This window comes from Hakea prostrata, chromosome 6 (assembly GCF_041222555.1).
Source record: "Hakea prostrata isolate BN-2017 chromosome 6, UWA_Hpros_2, whole genome shotgun sequence".
Lineage (NCBI taxonomy): Eukaryota > Viridiplantae > Streptophyta > Magnoliopsida > Proteales > Proteaceae > Hakea > Hakea prostrata.
In genome coordinates, this window is record NC_142605.1 from 24560964 (window position 1) to 24583181 (window position 22218).

General features: G+C 37.4%; 1 protein-coding gene across 2 annotated transcripts; it reads right to left on the bottom strand.

Annotated features, from left to right (window-relative positions):
* Positions 1–993: 993 nt before the first annotated feature.
* On the bottom strand, positions 994–16726 carry TAF15 (TBP-associated factor 15). 2 transcript variants are annotated; one of them, XM_089158209.1, is made up of 8 exons: positions 16479–16726; positions 15503–15680; positions 15007–15371; positions 14684–14887; positions 12303–12386; positions 8892–8973; positions 8689–8815; positions 994–2129 (listed from the first exon to the last, which is right to left on the bottom strand). In XM_089158209.1, exons 2-8 carry the CDS (start codon positions 15620–15622, stop codon positions 1858–1860), a joined length of 1254 nt encoding a protein of 417 aa, XP_089014335.1. In that variant the 5' UTR covers positions 15623–15680; positions 16479–16726; the 3' UTR covers positions 994–1857. The 2 variants fall into 2 exon arrangements, with proteins under 2 accessions (XP_089014335.1, XP_089014334.1); XM_089158208.1 differs by having other exon boundaries at positions 15503–16726.
* Between the last annotated feature and the right edge of the window lie 5492 nt (positions 16727–22218).

The window sequence follows — 22218 nt, forward strand, 5'->3', positions numbered from 1 at the left end:
GCAGCATGAGTGCATAACGGTGGTTGTAGAAAAAGCCTGAAAATGATTACCAAATAAAAAAAAACAGAAAGAGGCCCGAAAATATCAAAAGAATAATCTCATCCCTCATGCTGACATCCTGGTAAAGCTAGTTGAGTTTCTACGTTTCCGACAAGTTGAATGTTTCCCACAAGTTGAAAGTGGGGCAATGGTTTTATTTTCTTTGTGAGGTGAGTGATTTTCGGTAGGGTGACTAAGTGTGGTTATAAGGTGTGGAGGCTTGATGTGGGTTAAAAGGGTATTTTAATTATTTTACAAACAAATTTAATACATCTCAAATAATGTCAGTTGCTACCAGATCCAATAATTTGTTGCACTAAGTGAACCCAATATTAGTTTATATTCAACTTAAAAAACCCAAAAAACCACTTTTTTTTATTTTAAAAATCATATGTTTTTGAAAAAAAAAAAAAAGAAGATGGAAGATAGGCTATTATCTACCCAGTATAAGGCGCATTGAAAAACACTTGCATTAGGTCAATTTATACAGAAATTTTATTTTAATACATTCTTCAATTTACTGTTTTCCGATGCTTTTTTATGTCAATCCCAAAACCTTTTACAATCCCTAATTGGTTTTAGAAGGTTGGATGGTTTATCTAGTCATATTATCTCAGGAATTTCTTAATTTTAGGTTTTTTTTTTTATCAATTCTCATCCTCTATTATACCTATTTAAAATAAATGAGTATAAGAATGGTTTGGTGACTTTTGTCGAGAATAAATTAACGAATAAAAATAAATTTAGTATATAAAAATGAAAAATTATTAGAAAATTATAATAAAAAAATTTTAAAAAAAAAACCCTATTAATCAAAATATTAACAATTAATTAGTAATATTAAATAAAATAAAAAAGTGATCAGTCAAGATCACCAAAGACCAAGCAACATCTGACCTCCTCGGTTATATAAAAACCCATCACAAGCATCATCAAAAGTTCAAACCCCCCCACAGTAGTTCAGGAATTACCTGTCAGTACAGGTGCCCTTTAGTTGTTTACTCCACGTGTCTGTATCCATATGTCAAATTTATCTTCTTATTCGAAGTAAAAACTATAAAACGTTCCAGTTCGCAAATTTAATATGGCCAGAACTTCAAATACGGATTGAACTCATCCACTTCCCTATTCGTGTGTTGCATCATGAATCTTACAACCAGTAAATCAAATATACCAATTCAGATGGTTAATAGCTGAACGTCAATTATCAGCACTAAAATATAGATTCCAAATAAGCGGTAGACTTTCCACCTCCATATCAAGACTTGCTGAGATGCACCTGCATCACAATGGAAGCAGAAAGGAGAAATAGAGGAGCTCGAATCCAAGATAAGACCCAGGCTAATCATACCCATCAGAAACTCTGGTCATGCCAGTAGAAAACTCAGCAAAACCTGCAGTAGATCCTTTCCTTTCCTTTCCCCAGAAGGTGGCCACCTACCTCCTGCTAAGAATTTGCAGCATGATCAATCTAGCATTGCATCTGAATAGAAATTGGAGGAACATTAAGCATTTTCGTGCCATTGCACAAAGGAGTTACCAAATAACTACTCAAATTGCATGCAAGTGATTGGTAATAACATCAAGCAGTTCGACTAATCCATTGCCTCTTCAAAACGATGAACAAGGTAAATTAACACAGTAACATTCCTCAAAATGGACAATGACAGAGAGAACCTCTCAGAAGTCACGCATCTCAAATACCAACAGAACTGAATTTCATGCAATCCTCCTGACCAGCATAGGTTTTTTTCACTTGAAGAGGCTTAAGATATAGCACAAAAAAATCCAAAATGAAGACAAAATTCTCCAAAAGTACTAATCTCGATAGTGATCCCAGTCCCGATCTCGTGCATATTCTCTTCCTCGGCTATGATCATAATCTCTATCTCTATCTCTATCTCTATTTCTGTCTTTACCCCTTTCTTTCTCACGGTCCTTCTCCCTCTCTCTGCTATGACTCCGGCGCCTATCCCTTTCACGGGCATAACCATCCCGATCCCGATCCCGACTCCGGCTGCTCTCTCTATCATCACGGTCTCTACTCCTCCTGTCTTTACTTTTGGCTCTACCATCTTTGTCAGTCGCATCTGTCATGATTAAATTGCAAATTTTAAACACGGAAAGGTTAATAAAATAAAATACATAAACCAACATACTAAAGCACCCCCCCTGCCCCAAAAGAATATATATATATATATATATCAACCACAGGAGCCACACCAAAAAAATATATTGAACACAAAGGCAGATTCCATCATTGATATACTGGGCCAGAGGATCAGTGCACGTCTTTTTAAATATTCAATCATAAACTCGTCATAGCGACCATTATTTTTCCTGATTTCATTACAAGAGTATATCATCGTAAAGGCATTTCAATCAAATTGGCCCTGCAAACATAAATTGCTTCACTCTTGCAGGAATTACTACTACAGAAAATTAACATAAATAGCCATGCAACAAAAAGAAAATACAAAAAGAAAATGCAGAAGAGAATACACACATCTAATCATACAGGAAAAGCACATGTCATTTCAGTTTTTATTATTTTATATAATATAGGAAAAAATCTTGCATATATACATAAAAAGAAAATGCAAAATAATTTTCCAAACAAGAATGTATCATTAATCCATCCATAAACCAACTCCATGACACTTCAAATCTAAAAGGAAACGCAGAAGACAATATATAAATGCCCCTATACGAAGAAACTATTTAATCCAGATTAAAGGAATTAGGAGAACTAGAGGCAGACTTAAGATAACCTTAGGAGAAATTGTGACAAAGGATGTCCATAGCTTAGGCCTTGTATGGCCGCCAACAAGAGCAGATTGAGACTCAAGAATCCATGTAGCTGACCCCATTTGGTTGGAACAAGGCTTCTTGTTGTTCTTGATGGATAGAAAAAAAATTTATTAACATCAAAAGAAAAGGTAAATTAATAAAAAAATTTAAAAAAATAAAGGAGATATTCAAAGTTGTAATAACTATAAGGCTGCGTTTGTTTGCAAATGTGGGGTGGGAAAAAAGGGGGGGAAAAAAAAACATGTGGGTCCCATGTGTAGTGGGGTGAGGGTGAATGAAAGGAAAGGAAAGGATTTTGTGGAAAAGTGATAGGGAGTGGGTCCCACTTTTTACTTTTCCCAACTTTCCCACAAAGTCCCACCAAATATGTGGGGTTTTAAAATGGCATGGGGTGGGAAAGTTGGGCTGCCACATCAGCAGACAAGTTTCCTTGATTCAAGGAAACTTGTCTCCCACTTTCCCACCCCAAGCAACCAAACAATCTACCATTTTGGGATTTAAGGGAAAAGTAAGAAATCTACACACTTTTCAAGAATTTTCCCACCCCTTTATTCCCACCCCACCTTTATTCCAGCAAACAAACGCAGCCTAAGGGCATCAAATTGATGAACCATACGATGAAATTATGGGAGAGAATAATTGAAACCCATTTGAGACACTTAACTATTGTTACGGAGAACCAATTTGGGTTTATACAACGGAGGCTATTTACCTAATTGGGAGACTAATGGAAAGGTATAGAGAATGTAGGAAAGACCTTCATATGGTATTTATTGACCTATAAAAAGCTTATGATAGAGTCCCTAAAGCGTTAATTTGGCAAGTACTAGAGAAAAGAAATGTTGCAAGTAATTATGTAGATATAGTTACGGATATGTATGATGGTTCGGTGACTAGTGTTAGAATAGTGGAGGGACAAAGTAATGAATTCCCGATAACAGTTGGACTTCATCAAGGGTCAACTTTAAGCCCATATCTATTTGCACTGGGAATGGATGAATTAACCAAAGACATTCAAGATGATGTCCCCTAGTGTATGCTTTTTGCGGATGATATTGTGTTGATTGATGAGACCCAATTGGGAATTAATACCAAATTAGAATCATGGAGAGTAGCTTTGGAATCAAAAGGCTTTAAGCTTAGTAGATCGAAGACAAAATATCTAGATTTTAACTAAGTAGTAACTAAATATTTGTTTTGTACTTCCATTTAAATAAGTGACTTTGGTTAAGATACATATTAAGTAGAAGTTTCTACAAGTTTTTTATTTTGTATGTAATAGCAATGGATTATCTAGAATGATTACATAAGATTTCTATTGGCAACCCTATATTGGCAAAGAAGTGAAGGTTGATATTTTATTTGCTGATAAAAATATTATTGATTGCCATGTTAAGAATCTGCAGAAAACTGAATTCTTCATCACATGTGTATATGGCAACCCTATAAGAAGCAAAAGGAAACAAGTCTTGGAGAAAATTGAGGATCTATCAAAGGGCAGAGACAAACCATGGTTGAGTATAGGGGATTTCAACTCTCACTTGACTTGAGTGGAGAAATCTGGAGGTGATTCTAGAAACCATGCAGATTCAAATGGATTTAGAAGATTTATTGAGTCTTGTGGTTTGATGGATTTGGGAGGAAAAGGGCCAATATTCACATGGAATAACAAAAGAAGAGGTAATGCTAATATTCGTATTCGTTTGGATAGAGCATTATGTAATGCACAATGGATTAGCAAATTCTGCAACTCTGTTAATTTTGTTAGACCTGCGATTGGGTCAGATCACAATCCAATTGTGGTAGACACCCAAGGTGGAAGGGTGAAAGGGCCAAAGCCTTTCCGTTTTGAAGCAATGTGGATCAAGCACCCGATGTGTAAAGGTGTGGTGTCTCGAGCTTGGCAATCCCCATCAACTGGGAAGAATGCAGAGCAAATAATTCAGAAAGGTGATGAGTGCAAGGAATCCCTTCAGAAGTGGAACCGTGAGGTTTTTGGCCATGTTCAAACAACAATTAAGAACCTCAAGAAAGAACTGCTGAAACTCCAAGAGGCTGGTCCAGATGTGTACTCAGAAACAAAAATGAAGATGGTCACTGATTTGCTAGATGCTGAATTGGAGAAGGAAGAACTGCTGTGGGCTCAGAAAGCAAAGGTCGAATGGCTCAAACATGGTGATAAGAACACAGGATATTACCACGCTTCAACAATGCAGAGGAGGCTATCTAACCGAATTCTTCAATTGAAAAATTCTGCAGGTGAGTGGGTTGATAATGATGATGAAATTTTTGATATTATTCAAAATTACTTTGAAAAGTTATTTACATCAGAAGGTGTTGACCTTGAGGCCCTAGACTGGGTGTCAGAAAATCTTAATGCAGTTGTGTTACCTGAGTGGGATGATGAGTTATCAAAAACTCCATCCCTTGAGGAAGTGAAAAAAGCAATTTTTGACATGGGCCCTACAAAATCACCTGGGCCAAGTGGCTTTCCCCCAATGTTTTTCCAACACCACTGGGATGTTGTTCAGAATGATGTGTTAAACTGTATTACTGAGTTCTTTGAAACAGGAGTGATGGATGAAAACTTAAATGCTACATTGATCTGCCTAATTCCGAAGAACATTTCTCCTGAGAGTATTGAGCAATACCGCCCCATTAGTTTATGCGAAGTGGTGTTCAAAATCATTACAAAGATTCTTGCAACACGGTTAGGGAAATATATGGATCTGATCATTGAGCCCACCCAATCAGCATTTGTGCCAGGAAGGCAAATTTCTGACAATATCCTAGTTGCCCATGAAGTATACCACTACTTGAAGAAGAAAACTAAAGGGAAGAAGAAATTTCTAACTATGAAGTTGGATATGCAAAAAGCCTATGATAGGCTTGAATGGGTGTTTATCAGTAGAGTACTTCAGAAAATGGGATTTAGTCAGAAATGGGTGTCTCTTGTGATGGGGTTCATCACAACTACAAATTTTAAACTTTTGATCAATGGAACAGTGAAGGGAGATGTGAAACCCAGTAGAGGTATCCGACAAGGGGACCCCTTGTCTCCGGCCATTTTCTCTTTGTGCTCTCAAGCTCTTTCAGGAATTATCAACAAAGCACAAGTGATGGGAGAAATTGAGGGAGTGAGAATTAGGGGAAGAGGTCCAATGCTAACTCATTTGATGTTTGCAGATGATTGTTTACTCTTCTCAGAAGTCAAATTGGAGGCAGTGACCAATCTCAAAGCTTGTCTGGATATATATTGTAGGGCGAGTGGACAAAAAATCAACATGAAGAAGTCTAGACTCACATTTAGCCCAAACACACATGTCAAATTTAGAAGATGGTTCTCTAGAATTCTAAAGATCCCATATGGAGAGGGTGACTCAAAATATCTAGGCTTGCCAACAGATTTCGGTTGCTCAAAGATCAAGGTGTTTAGAGAGCTCCAAGACAAAGTTGAAGGGAAACTCCAAAGTTGGAAGAACAAACTATTGTCACAAGCAGGTAAAGAAGTTCTTCTTAAATCAGTGGCCTTTGCAATGCCCAACTTTGCAGCTTCGCACTTTCGGATACCTAAGTCTACTCACAAGGAACTGAGGAAATCAGCAGCTCGGTTTTACTGGGGTAAGAATGAGAAGGGGAAAGGCATACATTGGATTTCATGGGATAGAATGAGCTTACCAAAATCAAAAGGGGGACTTGGATTCAAAGATCCGGATACTCAAAACCAAGCACTACTAACCAAGCTTGCGTGGAAACTATGGATGGAACCAAATTCATTATGGGCCTCAGTGATGAAAAATACTTATTTCCCTAATTCTTCTTTCATGAATGCAAGTCTGGGCCAAAATCCATCATGGGCTTGGAGGGGTGTAATTGAAGGAAGAGAGGGTCTTAAAGCGGGTCTATGCTGGCAAAATTGGATGTGGTTCAGATATTAACATTTGGAACTCGAATTGGATCCCTTCTCTTCCCATGTTTAGACTCAAGTCACAGAAACCCCTTGATTGTAATGTTGAATGGGTTGAGGAGTTGATTGATCCTATCAATAGAAGTTGGAAGGCTGATATCATCAAGTCCTTGATCATGATCCCTAAGGATGAAGCTGATGAGATTCTAAAAATACAACTCAGCTTGTTCCCTCAACCCAACTCTCTATTTTGGGCAGCAACTAGAAATGGGCAATTCACAGTTAAGTCGGCTTATGAAGTGCTTATATTGAAGAAAGAAAACAAGTTGAGAGAGAAGCCATCCTCATCTTCTAGTGGACTATGGAAGCAAGTCGATAAAGGTGTATGGGATTACATCTGAAAAGTAGATGCTCCACCAAAGATTAAACAGCTTTTATGGAGGATTTGTGGGAGAGGCTTAGCAACAACTGAGGGGCTGATCAATAGAAACATACAAGTCGATCCATTATGCCAAAGATGCGGTAAAGAAAAGGAGAGCATTGATCACATTTTCCTCTCATGTCCATTTGCCAGAGCAACATGGTTTGGGTCTCAACTCTCATTTACTTCCCCACAAGGAGAGGAAGCCAATCTCCACGAATGGCTTAATTCATGGAAATCTATTGGATTTGGAGAGGGTGGCTTGACAAAGGAAATGACATCCTTGGCGGCTTTTATTTTTTGGGAGCTATGGTTGGCCAGAAATGCACTAATCTTTAACAGAGAGGTATCATCTCCTCATCAAGTTATTGAACGTGCAATGAGACATCAAGGGGAGTATCTACAAGTGAATCCCATCAAATCAAAAATGGTGGTAAGTAGATTGGTGAGACAACCAAATTGGTCTCCTCCAAGCACCGGTTGGGTCAAAGTAAATTCCGATGCAGCCATGAAGAAGGACAGTGATAGATGCGGTTTGGGTTTTATTATTCGAAATGAAAGGGTTGATTGCTTATTGGCGGTTTCAAAACCTTCTTCCGCCCAATCAGTGTTGGTTGCAGAAGCTATGGCCTTGAGGGATAGCATGTTGTTCACATTGGGTGAATGTCATGACAAGGGGCATTTTGAAACTGACAATCAAGAGCTTACCCGCCACTTGGAAGACTGTCTCCATCTTGGCCCCCCGGAGGTTAGACCAATTCTGGATGATATCATATACCTCAGAACCAAGTTCAGTGATTGTGTAATTCATCATATTTATAGGGAAAGTAACTCATGTGCTGATTCCCTAGCTAGGAGGGCTCTATCTCTCTCGAGCGAGATAGCTTGGCCCACTTCCACTCCTTGGCTCCAGGACTTTGTCAATCTGGATGCCTCGGCTGTAGCTCGTGCATATCTTTCTGAATGAAGTTGTTTACCAAAAAAAAAGATTTCTATTCCATTTGCTGGGGGGGGGTGTTGTTTGAAGTTAAAAAGATTCTATTTTTGTAATAAGCTCATTGGTTATTATAAACAATGAGCAAAGGGCATGCTGCCCACATATTTGACTGTTGTTTAAATCTCTCTTCAGTGGTGATGCCCAAACCGCAGGTCATTGGAGAGACAAGATTGCAGCCATGAAAAGAAAAGAAAAAAAATTATACACCTACAGTTGGATGTTATTATGACCTGATTGGATCAATAAATTGGTTGGGCTTTCTATCAGTGAACTACTAAATAGATGTCACTGGTGCAAAGAAAAGCTCTATGTCCGAAAACATCTCCAACCAAATCACAGTCAATATATCAAGCAGTGCATCCTAATGTAGATGAAGAACCATTCACAGAATGACAAAAAAATATTTGAAAAATAAAAAAAAGAGAGGAGTTTCTTGATTATTAAACTACAACAATTTCTAAGATACCCCCAAAAACCTACAAAGAGGCAAACATATTAAGATAAGGGCAGTACCTAGTTCCTCAACTTCCCATCCTGCACGTCCAGCACCTGGAAGCACCTGTCGGGCCTCAGCTTGCTGTGCTTTGGCACGGAATTTCTTCTTGAGATTGCCAAATTCATCATACATCTCCCCATCATCCTGAAATTTCACAAGCAAGATTTTGAGACCAGCAAAAACTTAATCCTTAAAAATATTGATGAGCAAAATATCATACTTCTTCAGCTTCCCGTCTCCGTCGTCTAGTTTCCTCTATTTCTTCTTCATCAAGTTCTTTGTAGCCACCAGCACGGCCCCCCCTGCAGAAAGATAAGATAAGCCAAAGATTCAAGCACTCATACTTCAACTGGTGCACAAGGATTTAGGGCTTGGGCAGGGAAGTAATCAGCCAGTGCAGATTCCAATCAATTCCTGAGTTAATTCAGCAGCATCGAGCAAAACTTGGGCATGCTCTTCATCCCCAGATCATATGTATAATGAGTTAAGAAGAAGGGGAGAAGGAATAGTGATTCCACTGAGACCAATTCTAGTCCCTATATATATTTCCTTCCCTCCTACTCTCTCTTGAAAAAGAAGGGCAAGGAAGGTCTGTTCAACAATTCAGCAATCATATATCTCTCCTAAACAACGTACATTAAAGTCAAAACTCACCAAACATTATGAGAAGTGTGCTTAGCTTCAGGTTAGAAAATGGTTTAGAGGCACTAGATAAGCCAGAAACAGAACAAAAATATTAAATAAATAAGAGTTTTTTATAGGTTGCACACTATAATGGGGGTGAAACTCTGGGTATCTTACTTTAGAGGCCTAACTTACATGGCACTCACTTCCTAAATTACAAGTTGCACACGGTTAGACTTTCATTGAAGATTCTATTAAGTCACATGGCAAATGACCATATTGCCATAAATGGATAAAATGACATAACTACCCCCCTTGGATGCAGGGGCGGAGCCAGGATTGAAAATGGAGGGGGGCCGAATGTATGTGGGCCAATGTGGGACCCACTGTAGGTCCCATCTCAGAATATATTATTATATTTTAATGTATAGTCTACATTAAAAATTAGGTAAATTAATAGAAATTTCGTTAGTGTGAGAGAGAGAAAGGAATAATTTGAGAAAGAGAGTGAATACATGATGTAGAGAAGATTTAGGAAAATTCCAAAGTTTACTAACTACTTCAATATTTTGTGAGACGTGTGAGAAAAAAAAAGAGAAAAAATAGGAATAAAAGAGGAGATTCATGAGAGAATAAATAGAAATGAAAATAAGAGAGAATATATAAGGAGAAATTCAAGGATAGTGAGTTAATTTTTGATTAGAATTTAACCTTTTATTCCTTAAAACTAGGGATTTAATGATAACCATTAGATAGAGATTATGAATGACATTTGTACCCATCATCTTTATTTTAAATTGTTATTTTTAATTTTTGGAGGGGGGCCAAATAGTGGTATTTCACATTTAAAGATAGAGAAATAAGGAAAAAAACAAAGATACTTACAATTTCAAAAAATCCGGGGGGGGCCATGGCCCCCTCCGGTCCCAACGTGGCTCCGCCACTGCTTGGATGGGTGAAGTCTCCCATCTTCTACCTACACCTAGCCAGAAACCACCCACTGCTGCCAGAAATCCCCCCACCCCCTCCCCCTGCCAGCGACCACTGACCCCACCTTTCCCTGCCGGAAATATCTAGTGAATGTGGTTTAGGGTTCTCTTTTTAATTTTTTACTTTCTTCCTCAGGCTGAAACAGGGGTTGCAACGATGGCTGTTAATAATTCAGCCATTATTGAGCATTTAAATTAAATCTTCAAATTTCCCCATTCCAATTTCTGCCAAAATCCAGAACTGTGAACCACCACCACTTCGTCCCCATAATATCTTTCACCAAATCACAGCCAAACTCCTGCATTGCAGCAGTGGCAAAATGAATCCCTGCTTGATCGCTTTCAACAATGCCAAAAATCCCTTATTATCTGGGCCAATCCATAACCCCTGCTTCCCCACCTGCAACTAATTAGCCCCAACCCCCTTCCACCGTTATTTGTGCACTTGCAATTGTCGAAAGAAATAGAAGTAGAAGAAAGAACTGATATCCAGATGATTTTACAAATGGCATCAATATTTTCACGGAAAATAAATTTCTCTGTTTACATATCGGACCGCAAGAAGAAGAGCAGCCGGGGATGAAGAATGGCAATAGAGAAGAAGAACATGCGAACACAGAATACCCAACAGGGATGCAAAACAAATGGAATTCTAATCCGGCTTTTTTCAATCTTGAGGGGTTTGCTCCTACAGCAGACAATTCACCTCACAAGAAAAGCCAATTAGTACCGCTGCAGTGTAATGAGACCTGTATTTACTCCAATTCCCCAACTCCGGTTTTTATTTCCCCCCAATTCCTCAGATGCTTCCATGGCCAGATTGTGGATGAACTTCGAATGTCTTGCGTGATCTCTCTCTGCAGCATTCAGCACATTCTCATTTTTCCTTAGGGTTTGCAGTAACCACATGCTGTCTCACACTTTTGTACTTTACCGTCAGTTTCTATGGCTTCCTTATCATCTAGGGCTGTTTGCTTCACCAATTGCTTTTTCCCTAATTTAGCCATCAATGTCAATGATTATGTTACCAAGAACAAGGAAACCTTCTTCTTCTTTAAAATCTTCTTCTTCATTTAAATCTCACAAATCAGATCATTTTTTGTTTTTTGACCACACCTTGCCAGCAGGGAAAGGTGGGGGCTGTGGTCACCGGCAGGGGGATGGGGTGAGGTGGTTTCTGGCAGCGGTGGTGGATGGTTTTTAGCGAGCCGTAGGTAGAAGATGGGTGAAGGAGAATCCCTCTATCCACCTAAGGGTTGCGTTGAGAGGATATCGAATGGGTGGTAGTTATTCATTTTATTCACTGAGGGCAATATGGTCATTTTCCATGTGACTTGACAAAATCTTGGATGAAAGTCTAACAGTGTGCAACTTGCAATTTAGCAAGAGAGTGCCATGTAATTTAGGCCACTAAAGTGAGGCACCCAAAGATTCACCCCCATTATAGTGTGCAACTTGTAAAAAACTCAATAAATAATGGTTATGGGTTTTCTACTATTTCCGTTGGCTGGAAGCATTGTCCAAGACAAACATTCCCAGGAATGATTAGATTATAATTAATACTGGGGGAAACAAGTACTGCATGAAACAAAAAATAAGAGAAGAAAAATTTAAAAGCCACTAAACAGAGACAACTTAAAGGAACTTCGAATATGTAAAAGATGCTGAAATACAGTGACTTCCGAAGAGGGGGACTGGAGAGAGGGAAACTACAACCGGAAAAAATGACAAAAATATAAACAAAAAGAACTAAAAGAAAATTAAATAACAAACATGCTAACAGATTAACATGTTTCTGGGATTAAAGCAGCATTTTTTGGGTAATGTATAGTTGGTTTGCTTTCCGCTTACTTGCTATAGATTCTCATAATAAGTTCAAGAATTTCATTTGCATGGGACTTCTAGAACAAAGAAGAGTGAAATCAGCTAGTAAATTATTTGAGCCTTAACCAGTAACTACTATACAATATATAAAGCCTTCAAAGTTCAAACTAACTAAAAGCAACAATATATAGTACCTCACCCCGCCCTCATTGTGACCAGGCTTATTAGTGTTACATATGTTGCATTTTGTGCGCTTTGCCCAGTTAATATTGGCACACCTGAAACAAAAGTTCAAACACAATACAATGATCAAAGCAAGTAATCCAAAACTGTTTCTTGTCAGCTATACTGACATAAAAACATCTAAATAGCTTAACTGTTTCTCATAGCTATCTATGAAAATATTCAGGTGGAAGAATTGATTCGTTGAAAACTAAATTCACAAGAACTATGTAAAAAGAATCAAAAATGGTTTGAGGACTCCGCTTCGGAGCCCAATTAGGTTGGCCAAAATACAGCGTCAGACCAAGATACAGCCAAGTTGGCGCACCTTCTTTCAGCAAGGAACTTGAGTGATGGTTCCTGCAGGTTTCTGACATAGTTTGAGCCTAAAACTTGGTCTATAGCCTTGTGACCCATATAAACACAATGCCACTATCAAAGTTTGTATAAACGAAGTCCAAAAAGAAGCTTGAATTCAGGTCAAAGGTTGGTCAGCTACAATGTACTAAAATACCTACTATACACATAATTCAGTAGGAGAAAGCAAGCAGATCATATAATGAATGTAAATCAATTTAGATAAGCATTAGAAGTGTAAAACAAAAAATGTAAAATACATCAACCTTAAGGTGGACCTCACAAACTCTTGTTTTTGTTGTCTCACTTATAGTTTTCAATTAATATGATCTTATTTAAATTCATTGGTCTTAGGAAAATAATACAGGATTAATCTTTCTCTGGATTTGTGCTGGATTATGGATAAACCAATGACTGTTAACTTACACGTGATTTCATCTCAAAGTTGGACGGGAACAGTTGAAGTATTACCGAGATCTTGAAGTGAAAAGTCATGGCATGATCTTCAGGCGTGGCACAACAGTTATAGACAGCAATAGTTGAACATCAATCAGGTAGGAGCTAAATTTTGGGAACCGTGCAATCCACTTCAGTTAAAACTTTCATATGAAACGTAGCTCTTCAAGCCATCTTTCAATGCTGCATGAATCAAGTCACTTCAAGTTCAGATGAAGCAGATATGGAAGTTTAAGTGTACTATGTCAATTTGGTCAACCACTTGTATTGGAGAGCTGCTTTTATTGGCAGACCACTTGATTGTCCGACCCCTTTATTGGTCAAAACCTCAACTTGGTCAGCTGCTCACTTGGCCCGCCCAACCACTCAAGGCTATCCGAACTGAGAGACTGACTAACCAGAAGGTGTTGACCAGCAAAACAAAGCATCAAACCAGAAAGACATTCCAGCTGACCCTTCTTTGAAACAAAGTCTCGACCATGATTCAAGATGAATCTAGGGAAACACTAATAGTAAGTAACTGGTCCAACATGTGCAGCCCTACTGGATGAACTTCAATAGCTTTTAGTTATAGGTTTCCTAAAACTTAGAAACCTAATCTATAGCCCAAGTTGTGTGTAATACAGAAGCCTTTCCTATCTTTTGTTACACTTAAGCTGTTATGTGAGACTGGGGTATGTCCAATTCCTACCTATGGTCAGTTTTATTTTCCATCATGGTATCAATTTCATATATAGTTAAAAAGAATCCAGTTTAGCTCATGCAAGCAAAAAATTATTTTTGGTTTTATTTCCTTTTTAGGCTCCCAATTAGTTCAGAAGATACACATTCTATGGCTACACTACAGCCCACAATTTGAGTTCAGGACTGAAGCTTTAGTTACATACTACAGTGGGGGTCGTTGCCTTTTCATCATTCCTCTTCTCTCTCTTCTTTCTTCTAATGTACTGTTTATGCAACTGTTCACAGTCCTGGAACATCCCCTTACCTTCTCTCTTTATTCTTTTATTCTTTCTCTTATACCTTCACTTGCAGGACCTTCTCCCCAACCTGGATCACCTTGCTTGCATGACTAAATTATGACCAGAGAAACCTTATTTACAAGATTTTGGGATTTTTTGCCCAATATCTATTCTGCTATCATTCTCCTTTCTCTTGCATCCTATTTAATGGCCCTAAAGATCCAAAATCTTTCATTCTATGATTTGCTCCTGTTTTTTAAGTTAACCCTTACCTATTGTTCTTTGAAAGAAAGTTGGATAACATTGTTAACCCAACAAATCAGCAGAGCATTTATTTGCAGCTATTCATAACATCAGGCTTAATGCCAATAGACCTAATTAGGAGTAACATTATAACAGTGTTGAACAAGAAAACCAACTGAAAAACAGATGGAAATGAAATATATGAAATTTATATATATATATATATATATAACCAATCAAACATGAGAGGATTAGTTTCTAGAACATCAATGCTGAAAGGTTTCCAGGCATGTCAGCAAGAGAAACAAAATACTGAACATGAACTGAGGTCTTACATTGGACATGACCAATCATTTGGACCAAATAGTCCAGTAGTAGCACCAACACTGGCTGCAGAGCGACCACGGCCCCCAGAGTCATTTGCACCACGGCCTCTACCTCGACCACCAGCACCAGCACCGCCACCAGAGGAACCAGCAGGTCGAGCACTTCCACAACGGTTACAAACACCACGGAATGCAAAATTTACATTGGAACAACTGCTAGCATGAAGTAGAGAGAGATAACTCATTTCCACACTTAGTAACATAAAGTAAATAAAAATACTGGGAGCATACAAAGCAAAAGAAGAGCTGCTCACCAATGTCACATCACAGACCTTGTATTTGGACACAACCAGTCTCCGTCTTGTTGCCATCCTTTTCCAGAATCATCACCCCGACCTCTACCTCTCTCTCCACCTCCACCTCCACCTCCATTCAGATCCCCAGCATCTTCCCCCTGTCCGACATAACCCGGATCTCCCCCATGATCCACTGAGTTTAACGTGGGATCGTCTTTGGTCTTTGACTCTGCTATAAAAACCCCAATTGCATTACCATGGAAATCCTTGTTGTTGAACCATTCAACAGCAGCTAATGCAGCATGTGGATCCTCATATGTAACTGTTGCATCTCCTTTTGGCTCATTTGTAACTTTGTCCCGATAAAACCATATCTTAGGTCGACCAGTTCTTTTGTCTTTCTAATAAAGCATGAAGTTCAAAGTGAAGAAAAACACAAAATCCTATTTAGGTTCCAACCAAGATATTCTCCATAACAAAAGCAAAATAACCAAGAAAGTGGATTCAATTAATACCTGTGATGACTCCCTACCTTTAGCAACCCTATGGTGCCAAAATACTCAGCCAACATATTTTCATCAGTTCCATCAGGCAAGTTACAAACATAGACAGAACCATTTGCTGGAACACCCCTTCCTGAATAGCTAGCCATGTCAACTGCTTTGGTCCAACCACATGAAACCTCAGCAAATATAACCAGGCACCAATTTCTGAACAAAAAGAAACACTATTTCAGTTATCATGTCCAGATGTATGTGTTTCACTGCGGCACTGCCCTTAATCTTTTAATGACTTAGACCATGACGAAGAACCATGGTACTAACAAAGCAATCACATGTGAACATCTCCCATTATCTAATCTCTAGCTTTATAAAAAAAAATGCCTTAAAAACATGTAAACAAGCAAGATCAGTACAATTAATAAGAAATAATAACCGAGCAATGTAGAGTATATAACTCTCTTCCTGTCAGAACAATACTCAAATTAACACTATTTATGAAGTTTCTCAACAGATGAAACACGTTAAGCAAAAAGCGCATTATCCCGACAAATCTCAGTTTCAGTTTACAAAACTCTGTTGCAATCAACCAACCACCATAGTTTCACGAAATCGCATTATCTTCGGACTACTTAAGGGAATGGACCAAAGCTTCCAAATGTTATCAAACAGATTATAAGTTTCTAATAGCCCAACCAAACAGGAAGAAAAAAAAATAAGGGTTCCTAATTCTAAATCACAAGAACCCTAGATTTTAGAATCAACTGGGAGTCTTCAGTTTAGAGAATATTCTACCACGTTACATGTATATTCAGCAGAAACTCTTCTGGTTTTGGCATCTAAATATAGCATAAAATCATCTGAAGATAGAAGAGAATACTACCGCGAAAAACTAAAAAAGTATATGCAAATGAAAACACACCGCAATACAGATTCAACTCATCAGCATATGAATCTGACGGAAAACAAACTACTGAATCAGGAATATGGTATGAGATAGAAAAGAACCTGGAAATCTTTGGAAAGGAAAACGAGACGAGAAGTCAAGAGACCGAAAGGTAGAAGTAGAAACACTGCGAAAATAAAAAATAAATTAAAAAACATGGACTAATGGAAATCCAGTTATGCTATGATATCCGGAATTCAGGATCGTGTTTGTGTATTGCGTATCTGGCCTCAACAATAATGGCCCCTCCGTTCGGCTATGGCCGGTAAAGCGGAACACGAATTTTGGCGGAGCTGGATTAGGGTTTAGAGTGTTGGTGAATCCGGCCCAACAAGTATATGGATAAAAATTACACTTTTTCACAATTTTCTCAAGATTATTTTCTTTCATTTTCTTCTTTTTCAACCCATTTTCATATAATTTTTTTTTTCCATATCACCTTTGTTTGCAAAGGCAGCCTAAAAGAGTGTTCGGATCAGTTGTCAATAAGGGTTGAACTCACGACTCCTTCATTAAAAGGTATTAATCTTACCGATGAAATAACAATGCATTGGTGGAGCACATGTTGCTCCCAGGTCAGTTTTCGACACTCATAATAGGGATGGGTTCATGTGGGACCCACTGAAGGTCCAACCATTAAATAATTTTATCAATATATAAATATGAACTTTACATTATTGTGTGATGAAAAAACATCAAAAAACTCCTCCATGTAGGAAGAAGAGGTGATCCAAACCCGAAAATAAAATTATGACATTGATTTAATTTGACAAATTACATTTACATCTCATTAAATTTTATAAACAACCTTTACCAAAAAAATAAAAAATTATAAACAACCATAGTTACACCCTACGAAGTTTATTCTATTGTATTTGCAATTGCACCTTCTATGCATCAATCGTGTACGATGGTTTGACCTATTTCCATTCATTGGCTCCAGTTATGCTCTCCAATTACTTAGGCTGTGAGTTATAATGATTTTTCTTTTTCTGGTAATCCATTGTTATAATGATTAGGTTATGTGATAAGTCGACAAGATTGTGTTGATTGATGAGACCCAAGTGGGGATTAATACCAAATTAGAATCATGGAGGTTAGCTTTGGAATCAAAAGGCTTTACACTTAGTAGATCGAAGACAGAATATTTAGTTTGTAACTTTAGTCATGATCGGCCAGATGATGAGGTGGTGATACTTGACGATAAAGAGATTTCTCAAAGTTATTGTTTTAGGTACCTAGGTTCAATCATAAGTAAAAGAGGTGATTTGGAAGATGAGGTTTCCCAAAGAATTAAAATAGGGTGGATGAAGTGGAGAGGTGCGTCCGGGGTCTTATGTGATCGGCGTATTCCATTAAAGCTTAAAGGAAAATTTTATAGGACCGTTGTTCGACCAGCTATGATGTACGGTGCAGAGTGTTGGGCTGTTAAAAAGAATCATATAGATAAACTCAGTGTAGCAGAAATGAGGATGCTAAGATGGATGAGTGGCAAAACTAGGATGGATAAGATAAGAAATGATCATATTAGAGTTGGGCTGGGAGTTGCTCCCATAAGTGATAAGCTTAGAGAAAGTCGTTTGAGGTGGCACGGCCACGTTCAACGGAGACCAGATAACCTTAGGAGAAGTGGTGAGAAAGGATATGTATAGCTTAGGCCTTGTATCTAGCATGGCCTCGAACAGAACTGATTGGAGGGCAAGAATCCATGTAGCCGACCCCATTTAGTTGGGACAAGGCTTATTGTTGTTGTTGTTGTTGTATAAGTCGACAAGATTGTATTTTTAGAATTTCTTTATTGCCCTCTTTTACCTTAAAAGTTTTGAAATTTTGAAAAGGAAAAAAAAAAAAAAAAAAAAAAAAAGGGGGGAAAGATGAAGAGTAATAACAACTGGTTTTGAGGCATTTTTCATTTTCCCTCCCTTATAATAAAATTCAACAAACATAAGTATTTTTGTTTAAATTAAAAACTAATAGAACATGGGAGGACATTTATAATAGAATAAATTCTAGAGGCAATGGCGGTTTTTGAAAATTTTCACCAGGGATAATTTGGTAATTTTCTTCTTATTTTTATGTATAAAATATCAATACTTGTCTTCCCCGTTTCCCCCTCTCCCCTGCCCTCTACCCTCTCCCAACCCTATTTTTGAAATTCCTCTATTCTCTTTTTCGAAATTCTGAAATTTCCTCTCTACCATCTTTTTATGTGTGAAATATTAACACCTGGGATTGGGACTTGAGTGAAAGAAGAAAAAAAATTAAAAAGGTAAAGATAATGAGTAGAAAATCCATTATATTATGTGTGCGAAAAACATCTCTCGATGTTAAATCCTAGGACCACCCCTATCTAGAGGGTATAAATATAATAATTTATAAAAATTTGAGATATATATATATATATATATAAAATATACTTTTCTTTTCTTTTTTTTTTTTTTTTGGTAAAAAGAACAGATCACCCATAACCCAACAGAAAACAAAACAAAGAAAAAACTAATTTGGTCTTAACCAATATATCAGTCTAAAGAAGTTCATCTAATTTCAGAGGGGGCTTTTGTAAAATTTTCAGAATTTTCATTTCATCACAGAACATCATTGAACACCAATCGGCTACTTGGTTTCCTTCCCATTTAATGTGGGTGAAACAAACATGTCCATTTGATATGAATCTTTGACGGATGTCATTAAAAATGTTCTCAAACTTTTCTCAGATCTTTGAATAAGGATGAAGAAGTAGAATAGTCTAGCAGGAGTCGAATTCCATTTCAATAGATCATGCCCCCATATTGAGAGCAATGTCCAATCCTTCCTTCAATGCTAAAAGTTCAGCTTCTAGAACTTCATTACGTTGCACATTTTCTATGAATTCGTCTTAAAAAGCTCCACTATGGTCTCTAATAATTCCTCTCACTAGCAATTTTGACCTTGTTTGGTAATGGAGGTGTCAGTATTGCATTTAAACCGACTCTTTGGTGGTTTAGACCAATTACGCTTCTTTGTAATATTAGGTGGTTCATATACTTTCACATTGCTTGATTCTCATGCTTCATTTACTATTGTAAAATAATCCTTAATTATTAACTTCCCATTTTCAGGTCGGACATAATCGATATCATTCACATTTTATTCCTTTAGTTCCATAGAAAATAAATCACATAGACGAATTTCTCAGGCCATCTTGAATAGCATTTAGAAGCTTCTCTACAAATGTTAAGTTCATTCCAAGAGGTTCAATCACAAGTATAAAATGAATTTCGATGAATCATGTGAACTAATTGATTCCATATACCTGTAGCAAAAGCATTTCATTTACTCTGGCTATCCTGAATACCATTTACTATTTTATTTTAATAAATAAGATACTTACGTTTAGCCAGGTCTACGAAATATCAAAATTGTTCACAAAAATCTGTTACACCAATTTTATTATTAAGGTGGTATAAGTCCCCTCTTACCCTACCGTAACCATACACATGTCCATGTAGTAAGGTGGGGATTGTGGAATGGAAGAAGAAACTATCCCTCACACTCTTTTTCATTGTGAATTTGCTAAAGCAGTGTGGTTTGGGAGCCCATTAACATGGAGAAGTTCTTATAGGGAATCCACTACCATGGCCAAGTGGATGAAGACTTGGGTTAAATTACAAATTCTAGAGAAGAAGGAAGGAGAAAAAGTGAAAAGCATGATATCCTTCATCTTATGGCCTTAGTGGAAAGCTCAAAACTCAAGGGTAATTGGTGAAACCTTAAAGTCACCAACTGAAGTAATGCAAATGGTGATACAAGCTCACTCTGAGTTTTGGTCAATTGTCAAAAAGGTGAATCAAAGTACCATGCCTAAAACCTATAATGATGTGGATGAAAGACTGGAATGGAAGCAACCAAATCACCATTTTGTTAAGGTGAACACCGATGCAACTTGAAAACATAAAACAAGAAAGAGTGGCATGGGGATCATCATCTCAAAGATTGGCACGGAATGCCATTGGTGGCAACATCCATTCCCAAATCATTCTCATCAGTGATTGAAGGGGGAAGCCGAGGCTATGCGAGCAGGGAAATTAGAAGCCATAGCAAATGGCTTCAAGTACGTGGAGGTAGAAACTGATTCCCAACTTCTAATGAGTTATTTATCTGAATTAGTCTTATCCCCCACCTTTATACTATTTGTAATTGAAGATATCAAATTCATAGGTAGTAGGTTCATGTGCTTTAAGCCCACTTATGTTCCTAGGAGATCCAACTGTGTTGCGGATCACCTAGCACGGAAGGCCTACTCGGTTCAGGGCCCGAACGCTTGACCATGTTCCTCTGGTTGGATACTGAGATTATGTTCAGTCTCCCCCCCCCCACCCCCCAATATGTTAATGGAAATCTTCACAAGTCAAATTTATCTTCATTTTGTATTTTAGAAATTTTTTGATAAATTGTGAGGTCTTTTCCTTTCAAAAATATATGCTAATACCAGTCACAAAGATTTGAATTATCGCAATAGCACCCTCTATGAAATATCTAACAATTTTGTATTTTCAATAACATATCTCTTGCAAGGTATGATTTGTTTTCCCCCTTTTAACATTACATACTGACCAATTATGAGACCCAAATTATTGTAACATCACCCTTACAAGATGTTTAATACACCTTTTTTTCACTAAGGACCCACTAATTGTCAAAATTTCAAAATAAACCCCACCTCCACGCATGTCATTGAAAGATATGAGGAAAGTATAGACATATATCATGACGGGTAGAGCATTCCAACTCTTTCGAAATGCCCTCCTATTTCAAATGGATTATTCAAGTTCAAATCCAAGTATACTCTTCTTATTCTAAGCACACTCTTTTCTGTGTTTACTTAGAACAAATTATATACACATTCCCTAAAATTTTAAACTATTATAATTTTTTTTGGTAGGAAAACTATTATAATTGCGCCCTTTAAAAATTTTCCAATACATCTACATGACTACACCCCACATATGTCAAAAGTGAAAATTACATGATTAATTACTCAATATTTTAGGTTTCCCTTTGTAAAAGTAGTCACTCAACGTTTTAATCAACCAAACAAGCCAAAATGAGTTAGGGTTTACAAAACTACAAAAAATAGTAAATTTCATCTCCTTCAGACAATTTTACCACTAAAACCAAACCTACCAATACATTAAGTAACCATGAAAGCAATAGGGAAAAAAAAGAAAAGAACGGAGAGGTTGGGGCTGCAGAAGAGGATGATGGTTGCTTAATATATTAGTATGATAAGTTTTATAAGTAAACAAGATAAAAAAAAAAAAAAAATCATTATTTTGGTTAGTTCTGTAAACCCAAAATTAGTTTTGGCAGTTTTGTTAACTGAAACAATGAATATCTACCCTACATCTTGTAAGAGAAACATAAAAAGTAGCTAATCATGTAATTTTCCCTATTTCAAATTATATATCATACGTACCTTAGTCTTGACCACATCAAAGTATCATGTGGTTGTTCTAAATTTCATTTTTCATTTAATTCTCCCTGGAGAAGAAACAAACCCTAGATTCTTTGACCATTGGAGAAGAGATCTTATCTTTAAACAGATTAATTATCATGTGGATTATGCTCTCATCTGATTCCACAGGATCAAGGCTAGTTACCTGGAGGCAGACAAAATCACATTAAGGTGTGCAGATAAGTTCCAAAATGCCATTCTACTAATCACATCAAATTTATTTCCATTCTTGTCGAGATCATCCCTACACACTTGAAGGAAATGGATGCTGTCTAAAAATCCTAATCCTCTAATGACTCTTCACAGAA